Source organism: Momordica charantia (genome assembly GCF_013281855.1).
Source record: "Momordica charantia cultivar OHB3-1 chromosome 7 unlocalized genomic scaffold, Mcharantia_2.0 BLBB01000007.1, whole genome shotgun sequence".
Lineage (NCBI taxonomy): Eukaryota > Viridiplantae > Streptophyta > Magnoliopsida > Cucurbitales > Cucurbitaceae > Momordica > Momordica charantia.
Genome location: NW_028275165.1, coordinates 2,029,634 through 2,047,203, shown reverse-complemented (window position 1 = coordinate 2,047,203; position 17,570 = coordinate 2,029,634). Strand labels below are relative to the sequence as shown.

Genomic DNA, 17,570 nt, shown 5'->3' with positions numbered 1-17,570 from the left:
GAGGTGTTTGATTGTGGGAAAGTGCGTAGCTAGCTGTTTGTTTTTATGATGGGCTGAAAACTGCTTATAAATGTCTTATTCAACTATTTGAAGCTTGTGATGGAACTAGGTTTCACCTATACCGCATTCGAGCTGCTCCTAGTACCAAAAAGGCTTAGCAGTTAATAAGGTTTATCACTACATGGAGTTCCTTTAATGCCTCATAGGTCTCCACGTGCTAACTGAATCAATTAATCATCGCAATTCTTTGTGGTCAACATCTTGGACTTGATTTGAATGTATGCTCCATCACTTCTTTAGTGAAATAGGGATCCTCATGCTCTCGACACCATCGATCCCATAAGTGTTACCTTAGTAGTCATACTTCAGATCATTGCGCTCTTATCGGACTTTGCCCTTGAACTTGCTTATAAGCTTGTTGATCTTCAATCTCCAAACGACATTACCTAACTGCAATCTTTAAACGTTTAGGACGTGGAAGATCTTGTCCTTTTAAGTCGGTAAGTGGTTGTAAGTCCCACGGGTGAAACCAAAATTTTAGCTGAAATTTGATAGCTTCTTGAACTCGTATGAGCTTGGCAAAACCCATAAAAGGACATGCACATATAAAGAAAAACATTATGGCGTGAAAGTCATAATAGTTTTAGCTATTCGTTCTCAAGACAAACAATCATAATTGCATCCTATGTACATAGTGAGTTTGTGTATTTATATGCGTATATTAGTGGGTCCCACGCTATTTGGTCAATCCCATGATCTCGAGATTATTAGCGCATAATACGTGTTTACGAATAACGTGCAATTACGAATGGTTTAAGGAGTATACCTTAATTTCTACTGGTGGACTAGTCGTCGTCATTGGGGGATAAAGAGTCATACATTGAACCTCGACGACTTTTTATTCCAGCTATGTGGAAGGTTGTTTCCTGCACTACCCGATAATTCTCCTTTTTAGGAGTTAGTCTTCTAAAACCGATCATAATAGTTTTTAAAATGATTATAAGATGGTCTAAATACATCACTATTTGAATGACAACAAATATTATATATATATATGTATTTCTTGCAATTTCGATAAAGGGAGTTTTCTTAATTTTCATTATCTTATATGTACGATTTCTTATATTGTTAAGTTTACCAAGTCTTGCAGTTGAAAAGTTGTGTAGAAGGATCATGATCGCCAAGTAAACAACTATGAATCAATTTCATTGCCCCTTAATTTCCTTTTAAGTAGTTCATCTTTTTCTAATACAAATTGCGGAGGTAAGAATTCGAACTCGCGACGTTTTGATCGAACATACCTTACCCCATTCAACTATGCTTCCATCGACTCCAAATAATTTGTTTTCTTATACACTTGAACTAAAAAGAAAGTTATTACATATGAAATTACATCTGACAAAGTAAATATCAAGTTCAGTTGCTTAAGAAAAATAGGTAAAAAATAATCTTATTCCAAAAGAAAAAGGTTGAAAATAAAATTTCAGAGAACTAACCCATCACACATCACTTTATTTGCAAGAATGAACCAATTTCATCAAAATTTCGAAAAGGGTATCCGAATTTCTTTATTTATTGTTTTTTGGCGCCGCCGCTGGAGGAAGGCCGTATAAGGCGGATGATTCGTAGGAGCCCACCACTGTTCATGAACGCAACAGACCAAAATCTTCCACTTCCAGAATCGAATTCAGAGTTGAAATCGTATCGGAGAATCAAAATCAGCTGCTCCGACATCTCAGATTTCTCCGGAAAATCTTCGTTGATTCCATTGTTCTGGATATCCATCACTCCGAAACATCTCAAGAACTTTATTTCTTTCATTTCAAGGTTCGTTCATTTCCCCGCCTCAGCTGGAAGCGTTCATTCAGATTGTCGTTAATGTGTATTATCTGGATTTTCATCGTATTTATTTTCATTGAATTGCGCGTTAGAATATCTGAATTTTGGATTATACCGACGCGAGAGCGAATGCGATTGTTGTGAAGTGGAACATGTATTCAGTGTGGTTATGAGTATTTGGCGACGAGGCGTGCATATGCTCGTGGGTTGTGAGGTTGGCGGATTGATATTTTTCTACATTTGGTTTTGGAAATGGGGAAGAAGAAGCGGCATGGTGGGGGAGGGAGTGGGAAGAGGAGCAAGGGAAGGACGCCACTGAAAGATTACTCGTTGAGTGGTGAAGAGAGTGAGCTTCTATCAGAAGAGATGACTGCGATGTAAGTATTTGTTTGCATCAATTGATTTTGTTATGTTAATGGTGTTTTCTCCATGCTTCTGATCTACCAGCAAAGTCGTTCATTGAATATGAGAACTTTCGAGTTCAAAAAACGTGGGGTGGGGATCGAACTTTACTTGTAACTGATTCATTGTTCATTGTTTTTTACCTTATTAGATTCGGTTCATTTGAAACCAATCATATATCATAAGATTCAACCGGTTAGTTCCAATTTAAATCGTATCATACTTGATTTTTAATTGGTTGCCATTGGATTACCTCCCGTCTTTTATCAAATTAACTATAGTCAATAATTTATTGCACCGTCGAGTCTACTAATAATGCACCTTTCTGTTAGGCATAAAATAATTTTTATTAAAAAGGTGAAATTCCCTTCCGTCCGTTGTTCCCAATTGGATGAGTTCCTTGTAATATCTTTGGGTTTTGGGCTCTTTCCGTTGTCTTTCATGTTATCAATAGAGTTTGTTTCTTGTCCTTTTGTTGTTTTTGTTGTTATTATAATAAATAGAAGTCTTTAATGGTTATACTTTATAGCTACTTTGTCATCCCCTTCATTATTTAGCACTTGCATAATGGAAGTCTCTTTGGTTTCTGATGAAACAAAAAAGTCGAGAGGTGAAGCCCCCACATAAAGCAGACAAAATTTACCAAAGAAAAAAAAAAACGATAAATGAAAATCTACAATGTTTTGCTTTTAGTTGTGCGATTTTTCAAGAAGACTGCAAAGTTGTTACTGGCCCACCTCCTCAAGTTACCATCAAACTTAGGTATGTGCAATTTTCTATGATAACTGTTATATCAACTAATTAAAATATTTTAGTCATTGAGCTTTTTTTTGACTACCAGGCCATATTCAAATGCCATGGGGTTTGAGGATCTAGATGTATCTGCTCTTCTTTCAGTGAAGTATGGTCGTCTCCAATTTTTTCCCATTTATTTCAGTCGAGTTTCAAAGTTAAATACGTATTTTGTTCCTGTTCTTAGTTAGGTACTTGCCCGGATATCCATACAAATGTCCAAAATTGCTTATAACTCCAGAGAAAGGTTTGTCAAAAGGCGACACTGATAAGTTGCTTTCTCTTCTTCATGATCAGGTACAAGCTAGTTGTTGCTTGATGACAAATGTACTTGTTTATTTTCTAATTTTAGAAGTACTTCTGTAGATGTAGCATTTCTTTGTGTAATCATACTAATTCAAATTGTTTTAAATGCTCCCCTATTTTTAAAGGGAAATTGCCGTGGGTAGCAAAATATCTTTTATGTATTTCTAAATATGTCCTGTTTTTTAAATTTTCAAATATAACAAAATTTTTCATTTAAATCAGTAGTATATCAGACACTTATATCAATAGTATATCGGACACTCAAATTAGTAGTATATCATAGGTATGTCACATACATATTGCACAAACACTCATATTAGTAGCATATCAGATGTATATCACATACATATTGCAAGTATATCAGACACTCATATCAGTAGTATATCATATAAATATATCAGCAGTCAGATATATTACAGATGTATATCATTTGAGTAAAGTTGTCATTTTTCAATTAAACCTCTGTTTTTTTAAAAAGTGCTATATTTGAAAAAATTAAATGTGGTTGCTATTTTGATAATTTTATTAAATATTTTTGACATATTTGCAATTGTTCCTTTTTTAAAAGCCACAAACTGTTAATTACCTCTAGAAGAGTCTCTCAAAGAAAAATCTTAGGATAACAAAAATGGTTAGAGAACTGGTGGATCTATATTGTTGTTCCTATTGTCATGGAAAGAACCAGGGAAAATACGACTTGGAGGATAGTGGATATAAATGAAGAAAAGGAACTGAAGCTCATCATTTTTTTTTGATAAGAAACTAAACTTTAATTATCAAAAGAGGAATACAAAAAAGGGAGATGAGCTGTCCCCACACGCCAGGGATTACAAAAGAGCTTCCCAGTTGGCGAAAATTAGCAAAATACCATAATTACAGAAAATTTTGTTACTAGAGACCCACGAGGAGACGCATATTCTAATGTTCTGTCAAAAAATCTTCCTATTGGTTTCAAGGCCCAAAAAACACCTTCTGTTGCGTTCGAACCATAATCTCCAAACCAACCCGGCAATCCCACAAGACCAAAGGAGATTCGCTTTTTTTTTTTTTTTTTTTGTAAGAGTTATTCCTTTGGAAAGTTGAAGCAAAGCACTGGCTGCATTGTTAGGAAAACACCCGCTCACATTGAACGTTAGAAAGAGATCTGACCAGCATGCTAGGGCAAAAGGGCAGTTAAACAACAAATGCCATTGATCTTCTTCATTGTTCTTGCATAACACACACCAACTATGAGAAAGGCATTTCGTAGGCTGCATCTTTTGAAGTCTACAGCAGGGTTTTAGCTTCTCATGCATCATCAACCACTAGGGATCTTGAGCTGACATATAAAACTTCCTTCAAAACAGTCTGCCCTTGAAGACTCTTCTGTGAGGCAAGCCATGTATGATTTCACAAAAAAGATCCCATTATTTTCAAGAGGCCACATTTTCCTGTCACAGAAAGTCGAGGGAACCCAACCCGGGAACGGACTGGAGGGAATCGCAGCATGGGGAAAGATTCCTTCTGAAAGATAAGTCTCAGCCTCTATTATCTCCTGACTAACATTGCTCTACAGAGAACTCCTTTGAGTTCGCCACTCTGTTCAACCTTGGAAAAGCTCTATACAATGGGCCATTTATCAACCACAAATCCTTCCAGAACAGAGTTTTATCCCCCTTGCCCACCTTCAACAAGTATCTTGCATCCCCTTCCTTGCAATAGGGGATGGTATTAATCCACGGACCCTTGTACTGTACTTAATCCCTCCTTTCAGCGCTGGCCACCATTCTTTATCGTGAAGACTGTATTTACTCGCTATCACCCGTCTCCAAAGAGCCTTCATTTCTATCATGAACCTCCAGCCCCACTTGGCGAGTACGACCTTGTTTTTAACGATCAAATTTCCGATACCCACGCCTCCCTTCGATTCAGAGTCAAGTACCAGCTCCCACCGAATTGGATTAGGTCCAGCGTCCTCCCTCCCAAAGAAATTTCGAATCAACTGCTCAAGATGCATAATCACTTGCTCGGGCATTTAAAGATCGAGAAATAGTAAAGCGGTATGTTTGTGAGAACTGATGTCACCAAAGTAAGTCTGCCCCTGTAGATAGGCACAAAGAGTTCCATTTAGCCCGCCTTCTTTCCACTTTCTCTTCAATCGGCTGTCAGAAAAGCTTCTTTTTGTAGTTTCCTCCCAAAGGCATGCCCAAGTAGGAAATGGGCCACGTTCCTACTTCACATCCCTAGCTGCTAGCTATAAAAGGCAGCTTATCATCTGAAATATTCACACCAGCCACTAGAGACTTAGCCATGTTGATTTTAAGACCTGAGATATCTTTAAACCAACTGACCATGTCCTTCACATTTGAAAGGAGGAGATTGTCATCTTTAGAGAAGACTAGCGTGTCATCTGCAAACTATAGATGAGACACCTGCGTGCCATCCACACCCACGGTGAAGCCTTCAATACAGCCTTCCATCACACCTTTATCGAGCATTCTACTCAAAACATCAGCTACAAGAACAGAAAGAAAGGTAGCCAACGGATCACCTTGACGCAAGCCTCCTGAAGCCTTAAACCGCCCATGCAGTTTCCCATTGATTAGAATAGAGAAAGAGGTGCTTGATATGCAACCTTTTATCCACGATATCCACCTTGCCTCGAAGCCTTTTTTGTAAAGCACCTCCAGCAGAAAATTCCAGTCCACCATGTCATAAGCTTTCTCAAAATATAACTTTAACACCCAACCTCATTTTTTTTTGACTTTATAGTCATCAACAAGTTCGTTTGCAATCAGGATTGGGTCCAAGATCTATCTTCCAGCTATGAAAGCAGATTGATTAGCATTCACGGTCCAATCCAAGACTCCACAGATTCTTTTAGCAAGGACCTTCGCCATTATTTTGTAAAGGCTAGTGACTAAATTGTTTGAGCGATATTCGGACACCTTCGTGGCCCTTGCTTTCTTAGGTATAAGGTAGATATAAGTCTCATTGACACAAGAGTTGACGATGCCAAAGGATTTTGTTTCAAGATTGTGGAATTCGTGCAGCCCAAAAAGGGTGAATGTTCTATCATGGATTCTCCTTAATGGGAAAGTAAATACTATCGAAACTCTCCAAAAGAAGCTGCCTAACATGCTCCTCCATCCTTCTATACGTGTTTTGTGTGCTGCCAATTGCGAAGACCAAGTGCATTTGTTTCTCTTTTGTCCTTATGCATGAGTTTGCTGGGATCTCTTCATTCATATGTTCAATTTAGCTTGGGTAAAGACAAGTCAGTATTTTCATCAACTTTTCAGCTGCTATTTGGTCCTTTCTTTTCGCCTAAAGCAAGTCTTCTTTGGGTAAAAAGTTGTAAAGAGCTTATTTCCGAGTTATGATTTGAGCATAATCAAAGGACTTTCGAAGGGAAAAGCCGCTCAACTTTCGAATGCTTCAATATAGGTAAGTTCAAAGCCTCACAGTGGTGTGCTCTCTCCAATCTCTTTGCAAATTATTCTCCTAAAATGATTTGTTCTAATTGGGAGGTTTTTTTTTTGGGTGTAATGTATAAGCTTCCTTTCACTCTGTATTAAGTTTGGTTTGTTTGTATCTTTATCTTTATTTTTTTCTTCTTCTTCATCCCCCTTCATTTCACCCCTTTAGGGTTTTGTATCTTTGAACAATTTTTGTTCCTTTCATTTATCAATGAAAAGTTCGTTTTTTGTTTAAAAAAAAGAGTTGACGATGCCACTTTCGAAAAAGGCATGGAACACCCTAAGCTAGTCTTATTTAATGATGTTCGGTAAGCCCATCGGGACCGGGCGCTTTGTCATCTCCCAAATCTTCTATTGTTGCTCTAATTTCTGCTTCCGTGAAGGGGCTTTCCATTTACTCACGAAGCTCAGGGGATAGCGGTTTCCATTTGATGTTACTGGGGCAAAGACAAAAGCCATCTTTCCTTGGGTATAACCTCTTATAAAATGATAGAAATTGGTCCACCACCTTTTCCTCTTCCAGCAAGCTTTCTCCATTCTCATTTTTAATTTATGTAATCAGATTCTTCGTTGTTCTGGCATTTATAAATCTGTGAAAGAGTTGAATTTTCGTCCCCCTCCTTTAGCCACACTGCTTTACACTTTTGCCTCCATCTCCTCTGATCCTTCACGACTGCCTCTTCTAAGTCGGCTTTTAAGAGGGCTCTTTGATTGAACTCCTCCTCTGTTCTAGACAATCAAGCTTGCAGATTTCACGAGTCATTTCATCCTTCTTGGAGCTGATATCTCCGAACATTATTTTATTCCACTCTTTCAGCTTGTGCTTAATCAGCTTCAGCTTCTGAATAAAGCAGAAACCTGGTACTCTTCTGTAATTCTTCGTTTCATCAATGAAACATTGTTTCCTTTAAAAAATCTAAAAGAAGATTTCATTAAGGGGCATTTGGTGTTAGAAATTGATATGGAAATCCTGCCAAACAGATTTTTAGAAATGGGATGCTTGGAGTGTTAGGAATGAGTTTCAAACGTCTGGAAATAAAATAAAGGATGTGGTGTTTGATACTCAAGAATGAGAAAGCATTTAGTATAATATACTCTCTTCGCTCCTAAAACATTCTAACGAGTCGCCAACCTGAGCGTAGTCCAATTGGTTAAAGTATTATGCATCTGTCTTATAGATTACATATCCAAGTCCTTGCGCCACGTTGTTGAACTAAAAAGACATACTACCAAGTGAAACATTTCTATAGTTGATGGGAGACAAAGACCTCTAGGAACTCGTGGTTTTTTGCTGTCTTTTATATGTTATTGGGAGGCTATGAACTGCATGGATATAGAAATGGGACATGGACATGATATAGACATGGAAAACTGTTAATTGATAAAAAGAAAATTGTTACTTAAGTGTTGATACAAGGGTGTAAATAATAAAGAAGAAAAAGAAAACGAAATCCTTGCCTATGTGGATAATGAAACACTTATCTATTGTTGAACCCCTAACCTTGTCTCCAACAAAAAAAAAAAACCAAAAAAACAAGGAAACCCTAACCTATTAAAACCTAAATACAACATGAAATTAAAAGACAACAAATATAATTAACAAAAACTTCTGTTGAAATATACACCTTTTAATTACGGATATTTTCAAACAGTTCAATAATTTCCACATTAAAAATATAATTTAGTGTATGATAGTCACATTTGAAGGACCATGTGAAAGAAGTAATGCATTATGCAATGCGTTAAGGAGTTAAAGAAATTGGTTACATATTTGAAATATAGCAATGCATTATAACAAAAGATTTAAAAAAAAAAAAAGCTAAAACCACCTAAAATCTCACTGAAAAGAATCATAAAATAAGTTATGCTTGTGAAATTTGCTTAAAAAACAAGACTTTCATGTTTTTCACTCTCGAAATTTATTAAATCTATAACCAACTAGAATTCTCACAAAAAGAATTATAAAATCAGTTATGTTTATACACTTATTTGCATAAAGAACAAGTTTCATATTTTCCACTTTTTCAAAATTCATTATTCTTCTCACATAGTTTTTTATCGATTTCCTAGCATTTAGCATGTATTCTGACATTTTCCAAATAAGAAAAAGATTATTAAAGATACGTTACTGTAAATTGATAGTTTTGTGTAGGCTCTATATCTAAATTAGGGTTGACATGCTTCATACTTTACAGATTTTAAAGGTTTTCTCTTCTACAGGTCATTGTAAATATGTACCCTTGAAATTCATGGTTTTCCATGTCTTTTAATCTTAAAAATGGGATAACAATTGTTCTTATTTTTCAGGCAAATTATAACGCTCGAGATGGAAGGATAATGGTTTTCAATTTGGTAGAGGCTGCTCAGGAGTTTTTGTCAGAATTAGTAACGGTAAGCCAATCAAATAAATTAGTTAGATATGTTCAAATTAAAATCTTCTTTAAAATTATATTCAATATAATCTTTTTCCTGGCAATTGGAGTTTTATAAATGATGATGATAAGTTTGAAGCTGCTGAAGCAATCTGAAAATGGAATGGTCTAAAGAAAGTTAGATTATTTACTTGGACTTTGTGTTTTGGGGGTATCGATATGGCAGATAAATTCAACCAAGATGCATGGATATCTGTGTGTTGTGTGAAGAGACTGGGAAGTTCAGGTTCATTTGCTTTCTAATTTTCGTTTAAGTAGAAAATGTTGGTCAGTAATATTGCAAGAGGTGAATTGTTGCTGTAACCACACTCTAAAAGCATAAAGACCAAGGCTTTAGTGATTAACGATGTGCTTTTGGGACTGAAAATAATTCTTTCTTGGTGGCTCCTTTTACAAGCGAGGAAATTTGGAATGCGTAAACAGTAGTGGGAAGAATAAAACGGCAGGTCTGCATGGTTTCACCATAGAATTCTTTGTCAAATTATGGCCTTTAATTTTTTTTTTGAACAAGATACTAACTCTTCATTGAAATAATGAAAAGGAACAAAATTGTTGAGAGATACAAACTTTCGAAAGAGTGAAAGTACGAATAACATTGCAAATAAAGCTAAAGATTCATGAAGATGTAATAAAAGCACCCTAATTTACATTAATCAAACTGGGGGAGTAAGGTTTAAATAGAGAAGATAAAGAACTCCAAAGAGAGGCCTTGAATTTAACGAGATCGAAGCGTGCTGAATGGGGCTGCTTCTTTTCTTAAAAAATCCTCAAATTTCTTTCATACCACAACTCATACACCAATGCCTTTACACCATTCAGACAAAGGAGAGAAGCTTTAGGATTCAAAACAGGCCCATCAGAAGCTGAATCAAATTATCTGCCGTTTTCTTGTCGAAAACCCAAGCCAGATTGAATTCTTCTAGCAATAAACTCCAGCACTGTCTTGCATAAGGGCAAAAGAAAAGTAGATGTACCATACTTTCTTCATTGGACATACAAAATACACAAACCGAGGGGGAAAGACTGAAGCTTGGAAGCTTCTTTTGTAGAACATCGGATGTGTTGATCTTCCCATAAATAAGAATCCAAGAAAGAAGCATGCTTTCTTTGGACATTTAGTTTTCCAAAGAGCCTTAAATAAGACTTTTGGCGTAGAGTTACCAGAGGATGTTTTGCAGACTGATTCGACCATGAACAAACCGGAACGGTCTAGAGACCAGTTCCTGCTATCAGTAGGAGAATAATGGTGCAACAATGATAGTAATGAATAAAATTCCTCCATCTCATCATCTTTTAATAGCCTTCTTGTGATAATTTTCCATGACAAAGTGTAAGAATCCCAGAAATCCCTGAAGGAAGGAGTAAAAGCCTGAAGATCTGGGAATTTATTCCCAAGGGGCTGATCTCCCGTCCATCTGTGTATCCAAAACAGAACAGACACACCAGAGCCAAGTTTAAAATTCGAAAATTGGTTTCAAAGCAGCCATTGACGAGATATATTAATCCAAGGTCTTCTAAGGCAACCATTCAACATAATACCCGAAGACCAACCCAATTCAGACTCACCATATAAACTTGCTATCACTTTGCGCCAAAGAACATTTGGTTCACCACCAAACCGCCACCCCCATTTGGCCAACAGAGCATTATTTTTCTTAGAGAGACCACCAATTCCCAAACTACCCTCTTCCACAAGTTGAGAAGTGATATTCCAATTGACCAAATGATTTAAGGATCCCGAAGAACCACTATTCCATAGAAAAGATCTCATTTTCTTTTCAATTTGTTTACAAACCGTTGAAGGAATTTGAAACAAAGAAAAGTAATAAAGATGGAGGTTAGATAATATCGAGTTGCAGAGAGTTAGGCGGCCTCCTCTCGATAATTGAAACCTTCTCCATTTGTCCAGCTTCTTTTCAATTTTCTCCAAAATGGGACTCCAAAAAGCTGCTGATCTTGGATTCCCTCCCAAAGGGAGCCCTAAATACAAGAAAGGAAGAGGAGCCATCTGGCAATTTAGAGATTCTGCTACCTGAAGAACTTTTTCAGATGGAATACTAATGCCACAAATTGCTGATTTCTCCCGGTTAATCGAAAAGCCCGACATACACTCATAAGTTTTGATAGCCTTGATGAGATTATTCAGCATACCATCATTATTCTTACAAAAAATAAGGATGTCATCAGCGAACTGTAAATGGGAAATATGGATCTTATCCCTTCCAACCAAGAAGCCTTCATAGAAACCTCCCAAATTAATAATTTCCAAGATGCTACTAAGAACATCCCCGACAAGGAGAAAGAGAAAAGGCGAGAGAGGATCACCTTGTCTCAATCCTCTTGATGCCAAAATACGTCCTTTAGGTTTCCCATTGATGAAAATAGAGAATTTGGTTCCTCTAACACAACCGTTAATCCATTTGCACCCTTTCTTCCCAAACTGTTTATGTACTAGAACATCTTCAAGGAATGCCCAATCGACCTTATCAAAAGCCTTTTCTAGGTCTAGCTTAAGTAACCAACCACCCTTCTTTCGGGCTTTATACTCCTCTATGGCTTCGTTAGCGATCAATATTGGATCAAGAATATTTCTCCCTACAATAAAGGCACTTTGAGTAGAAGAGATTGTAGATGGCAAAACTTTCTTTATACGCTCCGCTAAAACCTTGGGCAATAATTTATAGATAGAGGAACAAAGGCTTATAGGCCTGAAATCACGGACTTTTGAAGTTGTTGTCTTTTTGGAATGAGACAAATAAAATTCTCCTTTAGGCAAGCGTTGATCTGACCATTGCCATAAAATTCCTTGAAGAGACGAATAAAATCTTCCTTCATGGCTGCCAAAAACGAATAAAAAATTATGTGGTAAAACCATCGGCCCCGATGCTTTGTTTTTGCCAAGATCATTCAAAGCGGATCTTCTTTATGATTCCTAAAAACAATGTTGAAGCCATAAACGATCTGAAGAGGAGATAAGGCGCCAATTAATCCCTCTGGGAGAAAATCTAGGGCCAAACTCTACTTGATAGAGTCGTTAAAAAAAAAAAACAAAAATTTCTTCCTCAATATCCTCCTGGTTAACCAGCGCATACCCATTCTCATTGTACAGCTCTGAAATGATAGACTTTCTCTTTCGGGCTGCAAGATATTTATGAAAAAAAGTGAAATTTTCGTCTCTCTCCTTTAGCCACTGAATCTTACTTTTTTGGAATAAGTTTATTTCATTCTCCACGTAAAGATTAAGCAGATTCACCAGCATAACACTTCTTTCTTTTAACTTCTTCACTTGACAGACCGCATTCTTCCTCCTCAGCATCCAAGAAAGAAATCTGAAGAAGGATACTTGCTTCCGCCTCTTTCTTTCTCTTCTCATTCTGCACATGCCAGGATCGAAGAGATGATTTCAAATTCCTCAATTTGGAATTAAAGGCATATCCCGCCCATCCGTAGGAATGATCGTTGGCAAGCTTAGATTCTATGATACCGATGCAGTCCTTGTCTTGCAGCCACGAGTTGAAAAATCTAAAAGGACCAAGGCCCCATTTAAAATCTTCCGCCTCCAAAATAATAGGAAAATGGTCTGAGGTGGTTCTTCAGCACGAGAAGCTTTAGAATTTGAGAAGACACTCTCCCAACTAGAAGAAACCAGGAATCTATCAAGAGAGTGACCAGATTCAATACTTGGTTTAGACCATGTATATTTTCCATTGGCCAACGGAATCTCCACCAAATCCAGCTCCTTAATAAGGTTGTTAAACCTCTTCATGGCTTTTGTTGAACGAACAGAGGAGGACCATTCGGAAGGCCACCGCATAATATTGAAGTCGCCACCTATGCTCCAACATCTTTCAGAAAGTTTTGAAATATCTCGAAGTTCTTGGAAAAAGAATTTCCTTTCCTTGTAATATGTTGGACCATAAACAGTGGTAAGCCAAACATTATCAAACAAGATTAGAATTGATAAGGAATACCCCCTTTGATCACTTCTTTCACACTGATTTGCCCTTCATCCCACATTAAAAGAATGCCTCCCGATTTTCCAATTGCATCAATGGTCGACCAGCCAATATCTTTAGAACTCCACAAGGATTTGATTAGGGAGGAATCAAATTGTTGCATCTTTGTTTCTTGTATGCACACTATATCTGGACATTAATTTTGGAGAAGCTTCTTAATCTTCAATCTTTTTTCATCTTTATACAGCCCTCTAACGTTCTACGAAATCACTTTCATTGTAAGCCGGAGATTGGAACCAGATTGATGTCTGCTTCTTTAAAGAATGGAGGGATTAAGTCTGACTTTTCAACTTCTGCTGACTCTCTGAACAATTTCTGCAAATCTGTCTCCACCGATTGTTCACATAACATTTCGTTTGGAGTTTCAAAAGAGTTAGCAATCGGAGATTTTGGACTACTAACACTGTACTCTGAATCAAAGTCTTATCCATTAGAAATCTTAGAAAACGAAGGCGAAGAGACTCAGTCCTTAGTAGAGTTGATAACACCTTGTGATAGAGAGGGAGGCAAATGGTCAATAGGATTTGATGGTGGAACCGATACTCTTTCTTCAATTAATGCCTCGATTGAATCTGACTTTAATCCTTCAACCATGGCTAATTTCTCATATGGTGTAGTGTTTGGGAAAGTGTTCTCTCTTTCCGCATTGAATGCTGCCAATAAATTTAATTTCATTCCCTCAGCGGTGTCTAAATCCTTAGTAACTTTATTAGCTGCCATTTTCCCCTTTTTTCTTGAATAGAAAAACGGAAGAGAAGCCACTCGACTGTTTGCCTTCATTTCTTCAATAGGGAAAGAAGAACACTTAATTTTTGGGGATCCATTAATGCTAGGACCCCTTGAATCCCTGCCAATAAATTCCGGCTTTTGCTCTTTTCCTTTTGAAATTTCAACATTAATGCCCGCCTTCCAAAAAGGGAGTAAATGCTGACCGTTTAATTTGGGCAAATCAACCGATTCCATTATCTCTTGGTTCTGAAAAAACTGTTTCATATTGGAATAGATATTGAAGCCATCCGGAAGAGACCATTCAATACTCATCACCATTTGGAATCTGGCTAAATCCAAAGGATTAGTTGAATTCTGAAGATCTGACAGTTTTCCCATTGCCTTTGAATGGTTAATTTGATTGCAATCCAAGATACGAACTGTAAATGGGCCAAGCTTCTTGTGGCTTATCTTTACAACTGTCGGTAAAAACCCACATCTATTTGTTGCAACTTGGATAAAAGCTTCAAATGCATCCAATAAATTCAACGTCTTTGTCGAAATTCCTACTAACCCACCACAATATTTTCCAATTGCTTCGAAGCATCCTCGATCCCAGAGAGGCAAGGGAAGATCAACAGTCTTAATCCAACCACCGTAACTACTTAATACGAAACTCACCCACAGGAACCCAATTGTTGTATAACTCTTCTAAATTTAATAATCTGGATTTACTAAACTTAAGAAAAGCTTTATCCGCCATAAACAGATTGAGCACACGGGGCTGGGAATACTTCTCCTTCAAAGATAAAGCTATTTTAGCCCAATCATCATGAGCACAACTCTTGAAAACAACAATTAACTTGTTCCAATCCGCGTGAATTACTTCTGTTTCCTTTTGAATCCATTGATCAGGCCTCCTTTTCTTGATATCATTCATCTCTTGATCGTTCCGATGGGAGAAATGCAACTCAAATGGTTTATTCACACAGGGGTGGATTTAGAACTCCCTTCAAAAATAGGTTGAATGGTCGCACAATTGGATAGTGGAGCTTCTTTACGATTACTACGTCTGCAAAAGAAGGAAGAATGTGAGCATTCTTTGACCGAGCATCTTTTTTAACCAGAGCAATGAATTCTTCAACCTTTGATTTTCTAAGAATCTCCATTTCCAACATCTGTTTCTCAGCATTTCTTACCGAGAAATTCCTAAGCATAGTCCAAAAGTCCCTCCAACCAAGCTTTTCAGAACTAGCCGGAATCAGAATGAGTCGATGACCTCCGGTAAACGGCAATATGCAGAACGCTCCTTGAAAGAGAAAAATGCTGATACTGATTTTTGTACTAACACTGCCATATGACTTTCGAACAAAGGAACTGAGAAGGGTGAAGTGGTAAAGCTTCCTTCCTAGTAACATCCTCAATCCAGATACAATAATTCTCTGCCCACGAACAAAAATACTTTCCTTCGATGTGGCAGTTACTTACTTCCATTGACCCGTTCTGGAGACCAAACTCAAACACTGGCGGGTGGGGGGAGAAGGGGAGGAAGAATGGAAGAATAAGTAAGAAGGAAGGACGATTGAGGAAGGGTGATCAGTGGTCGGAGAAGGAAGGTAGGGAGGGGGGAGGAGAGAGGGGAGAGCAACTTACCTGGACCCGACAAGCGACAAATTTCTGGCCTTTAATGAAATATGACTTCCTATGGTTGTTCAAATAATTCCACATGAATGGCCATCTCAACTCATTTTTAAAGAAATTATATCCTCACTTAAGGATTTTGGACCTCTAGTTTCTTCATACTCGAAAATCCAAATTTTGGTCTTTAATGAAATCTAACTTCTTTATTTGGTCTCTAACCCGTACAAGCATAAATACTGCGGAGAAGTTGCAGGGGTGGGTTCTGTCCCCTTTCGTATGTTGTTTATGTGTTAAGATTTAAGAATGAAGAGACGTTGGATCACTTATGCCTAATCCTCCCTTTTGTCGGTTTTTTGATTTGGCATTTTGTGGTTTAGTTCTTGCAAGGTGTTTTATAGACTCTTTCATGAGTCCCTAGCCCTTGCTCGGTTCATTTTGGAGTTTGGTTTTTGTTTTTGGTTCTAAAGAAGGTTTTATCCCTCAATCGTTTGTGCTTCAGAAGTTCTTTTAGTTCTCCAAGTTTTGTTGCAAGCAGTTTTCTAAATTCTGGTTTAGAATGCTCTTTATCTTCTTGAGTTTGAACTGCTCTTGTTGAGCTAATTCTATGTTGTTTTTCTGTTCTTCTCTTTCTTCCTCATTTTTCCACGCCTTTGGGGGTTTGTATCTCTCAACTAGAAGGAAATTTCATCATAGACCCTTTTAAACTAGGCAAGGCTCTCCTCAAATTCAACTCCAAGGACATGGCCAGACTATTAACGATGAATAAGGGTGGGTCACGTTTCAAAATGGAAAGATGGGATGCTAAAAAACACAGCCGCATCATTGTGGTTCCCTCTTATGGCGGGTGGGTAAAGGTTAGGAACATTCCTTTACATTTATGGAGCCTTGCCATGTTTAAAGCTATTGGAAACTGCTTGGGTGGTTGAATACCCAAAATTCAATGCGGTGCTCTTGGACTGCGTGGAAGTTGCAAGTAAGATTAAAGGTAACTACTACGGTTTTATCCTTGCTGAAATTAGACTGAACGATAGAAAGCATGTTTTTTTGTTGCCCAAGTGTGCTCTTTTCAGGATCAGAATTTGCTGATCGGAAACGTGGCCGGAATCCATGGCTTCTTGCTGTTTTTGTCAGATGGTGGAGTTTTAGCGTTTTACAGTGGAAATAGGGGATCCGGGACTAGTCCAGTGGATATTTGGAGAGTCACGATGGTCTTTTTTACCCATCAGTCAATCTTTTGTACCTCGAAAACCAGCAAGGACAAAACACTTTTTCGGCTAAGGTTAGTACTCACATGACTAGCCATCAGTTGGACAGATCTGGTTTGTCTTCTCAGGGGACAGAGGGACAATCTGGCAGTCAGCAGGAAAAAGGCCGACCTTGGGCGAAGAAATGGAAATTACTACTAAAAAAAGAGGTGAGAGGAAAGGGAAAGGCGTGTCCTTTAACAAAGCAAATGAGATTAGAATTTTGTCTAGAAAAGGTATTATCCACACCACCTAACAGCATAATGAGGCTTTGATTAGAGAGGGTTCTATTGGCAAAAAAGGGAAAGAAGTCGAGGCTTTCTCAGTTGTGCTCCAATCCAGAAAATTCCCTTTTATGGAGAAGAAGAGAAAGAGGTGGAAGTGTGGGGGTGCCTCTCTAGACATTATGCTCCTGGAAGAGTATCATACTTTCTTCCTTGAAAATGGTTGGGCAGAAGACCCAGAGGAAGAGATGAAAGACTTGGTGCAATCGTATGATGAGAAAAGGAAGGAGAATAGAGATTTAGTCATTGATAGTAGCACTTTAGCAGTGTCCCAACAAGTCTCCACATAAGAGCAATATTGGGGAAGACAGGTAATAGTCAAAGGAAAGAAGTTAAGGTCGTAGATAGTGAAGGGGATGAGGTCTAGCACTTTCCTATCTCCAAAAAGATGGTGCAGACGATGAAAAAGTTCAATATGTGTATCAGACCCATTCCCTCGAAAGGAAGT

At 37.8% G+C, this 17,570-nt stretch overlaps 1 protein-coding gene across 2 annotated transcripts in view; it reads left to right on the top strand.

The window, feature by feature from the left end:
* The first annotated feature begins 1,595 nt into the window (after nt 1-1,595).
* GCN2 (protein kinase family protein) overlaps nt 1,596-17,570 on the top strand; it is an 83,283-nt gene continuing 67,308 nt past the window's right edge. For both annotated transcript variants that reach the window (XM_088126799.1, XM_022294717.2), the window contains exons 1-6: nt 1,596-1,827; nt 1,932-2,216; nt 2,935-3,003; nt 3,083-3,142; nt 3,225-3,330; nt 9,105-9,188. In XM_088126799.1, coding sequence (XP_087982925.1) covers nt 2,092-2,216; nt 2,935-3,003; nt 3,083-3,142; nt 3,225-3,330; nt 9,105-9,188 — 444 coding nt within the window. In that variant the 5' untranslated portion in view covers nt 1,596-1,827; nt 1,932-2,091. The remainder of the gene's footprint in view (nt 1,828-1,931; nt 2,217-2,934; nt 3,004-3,082; nt 3,143-3,224; nt 3,331-9,104; nt 9,189-17,570) is intronic.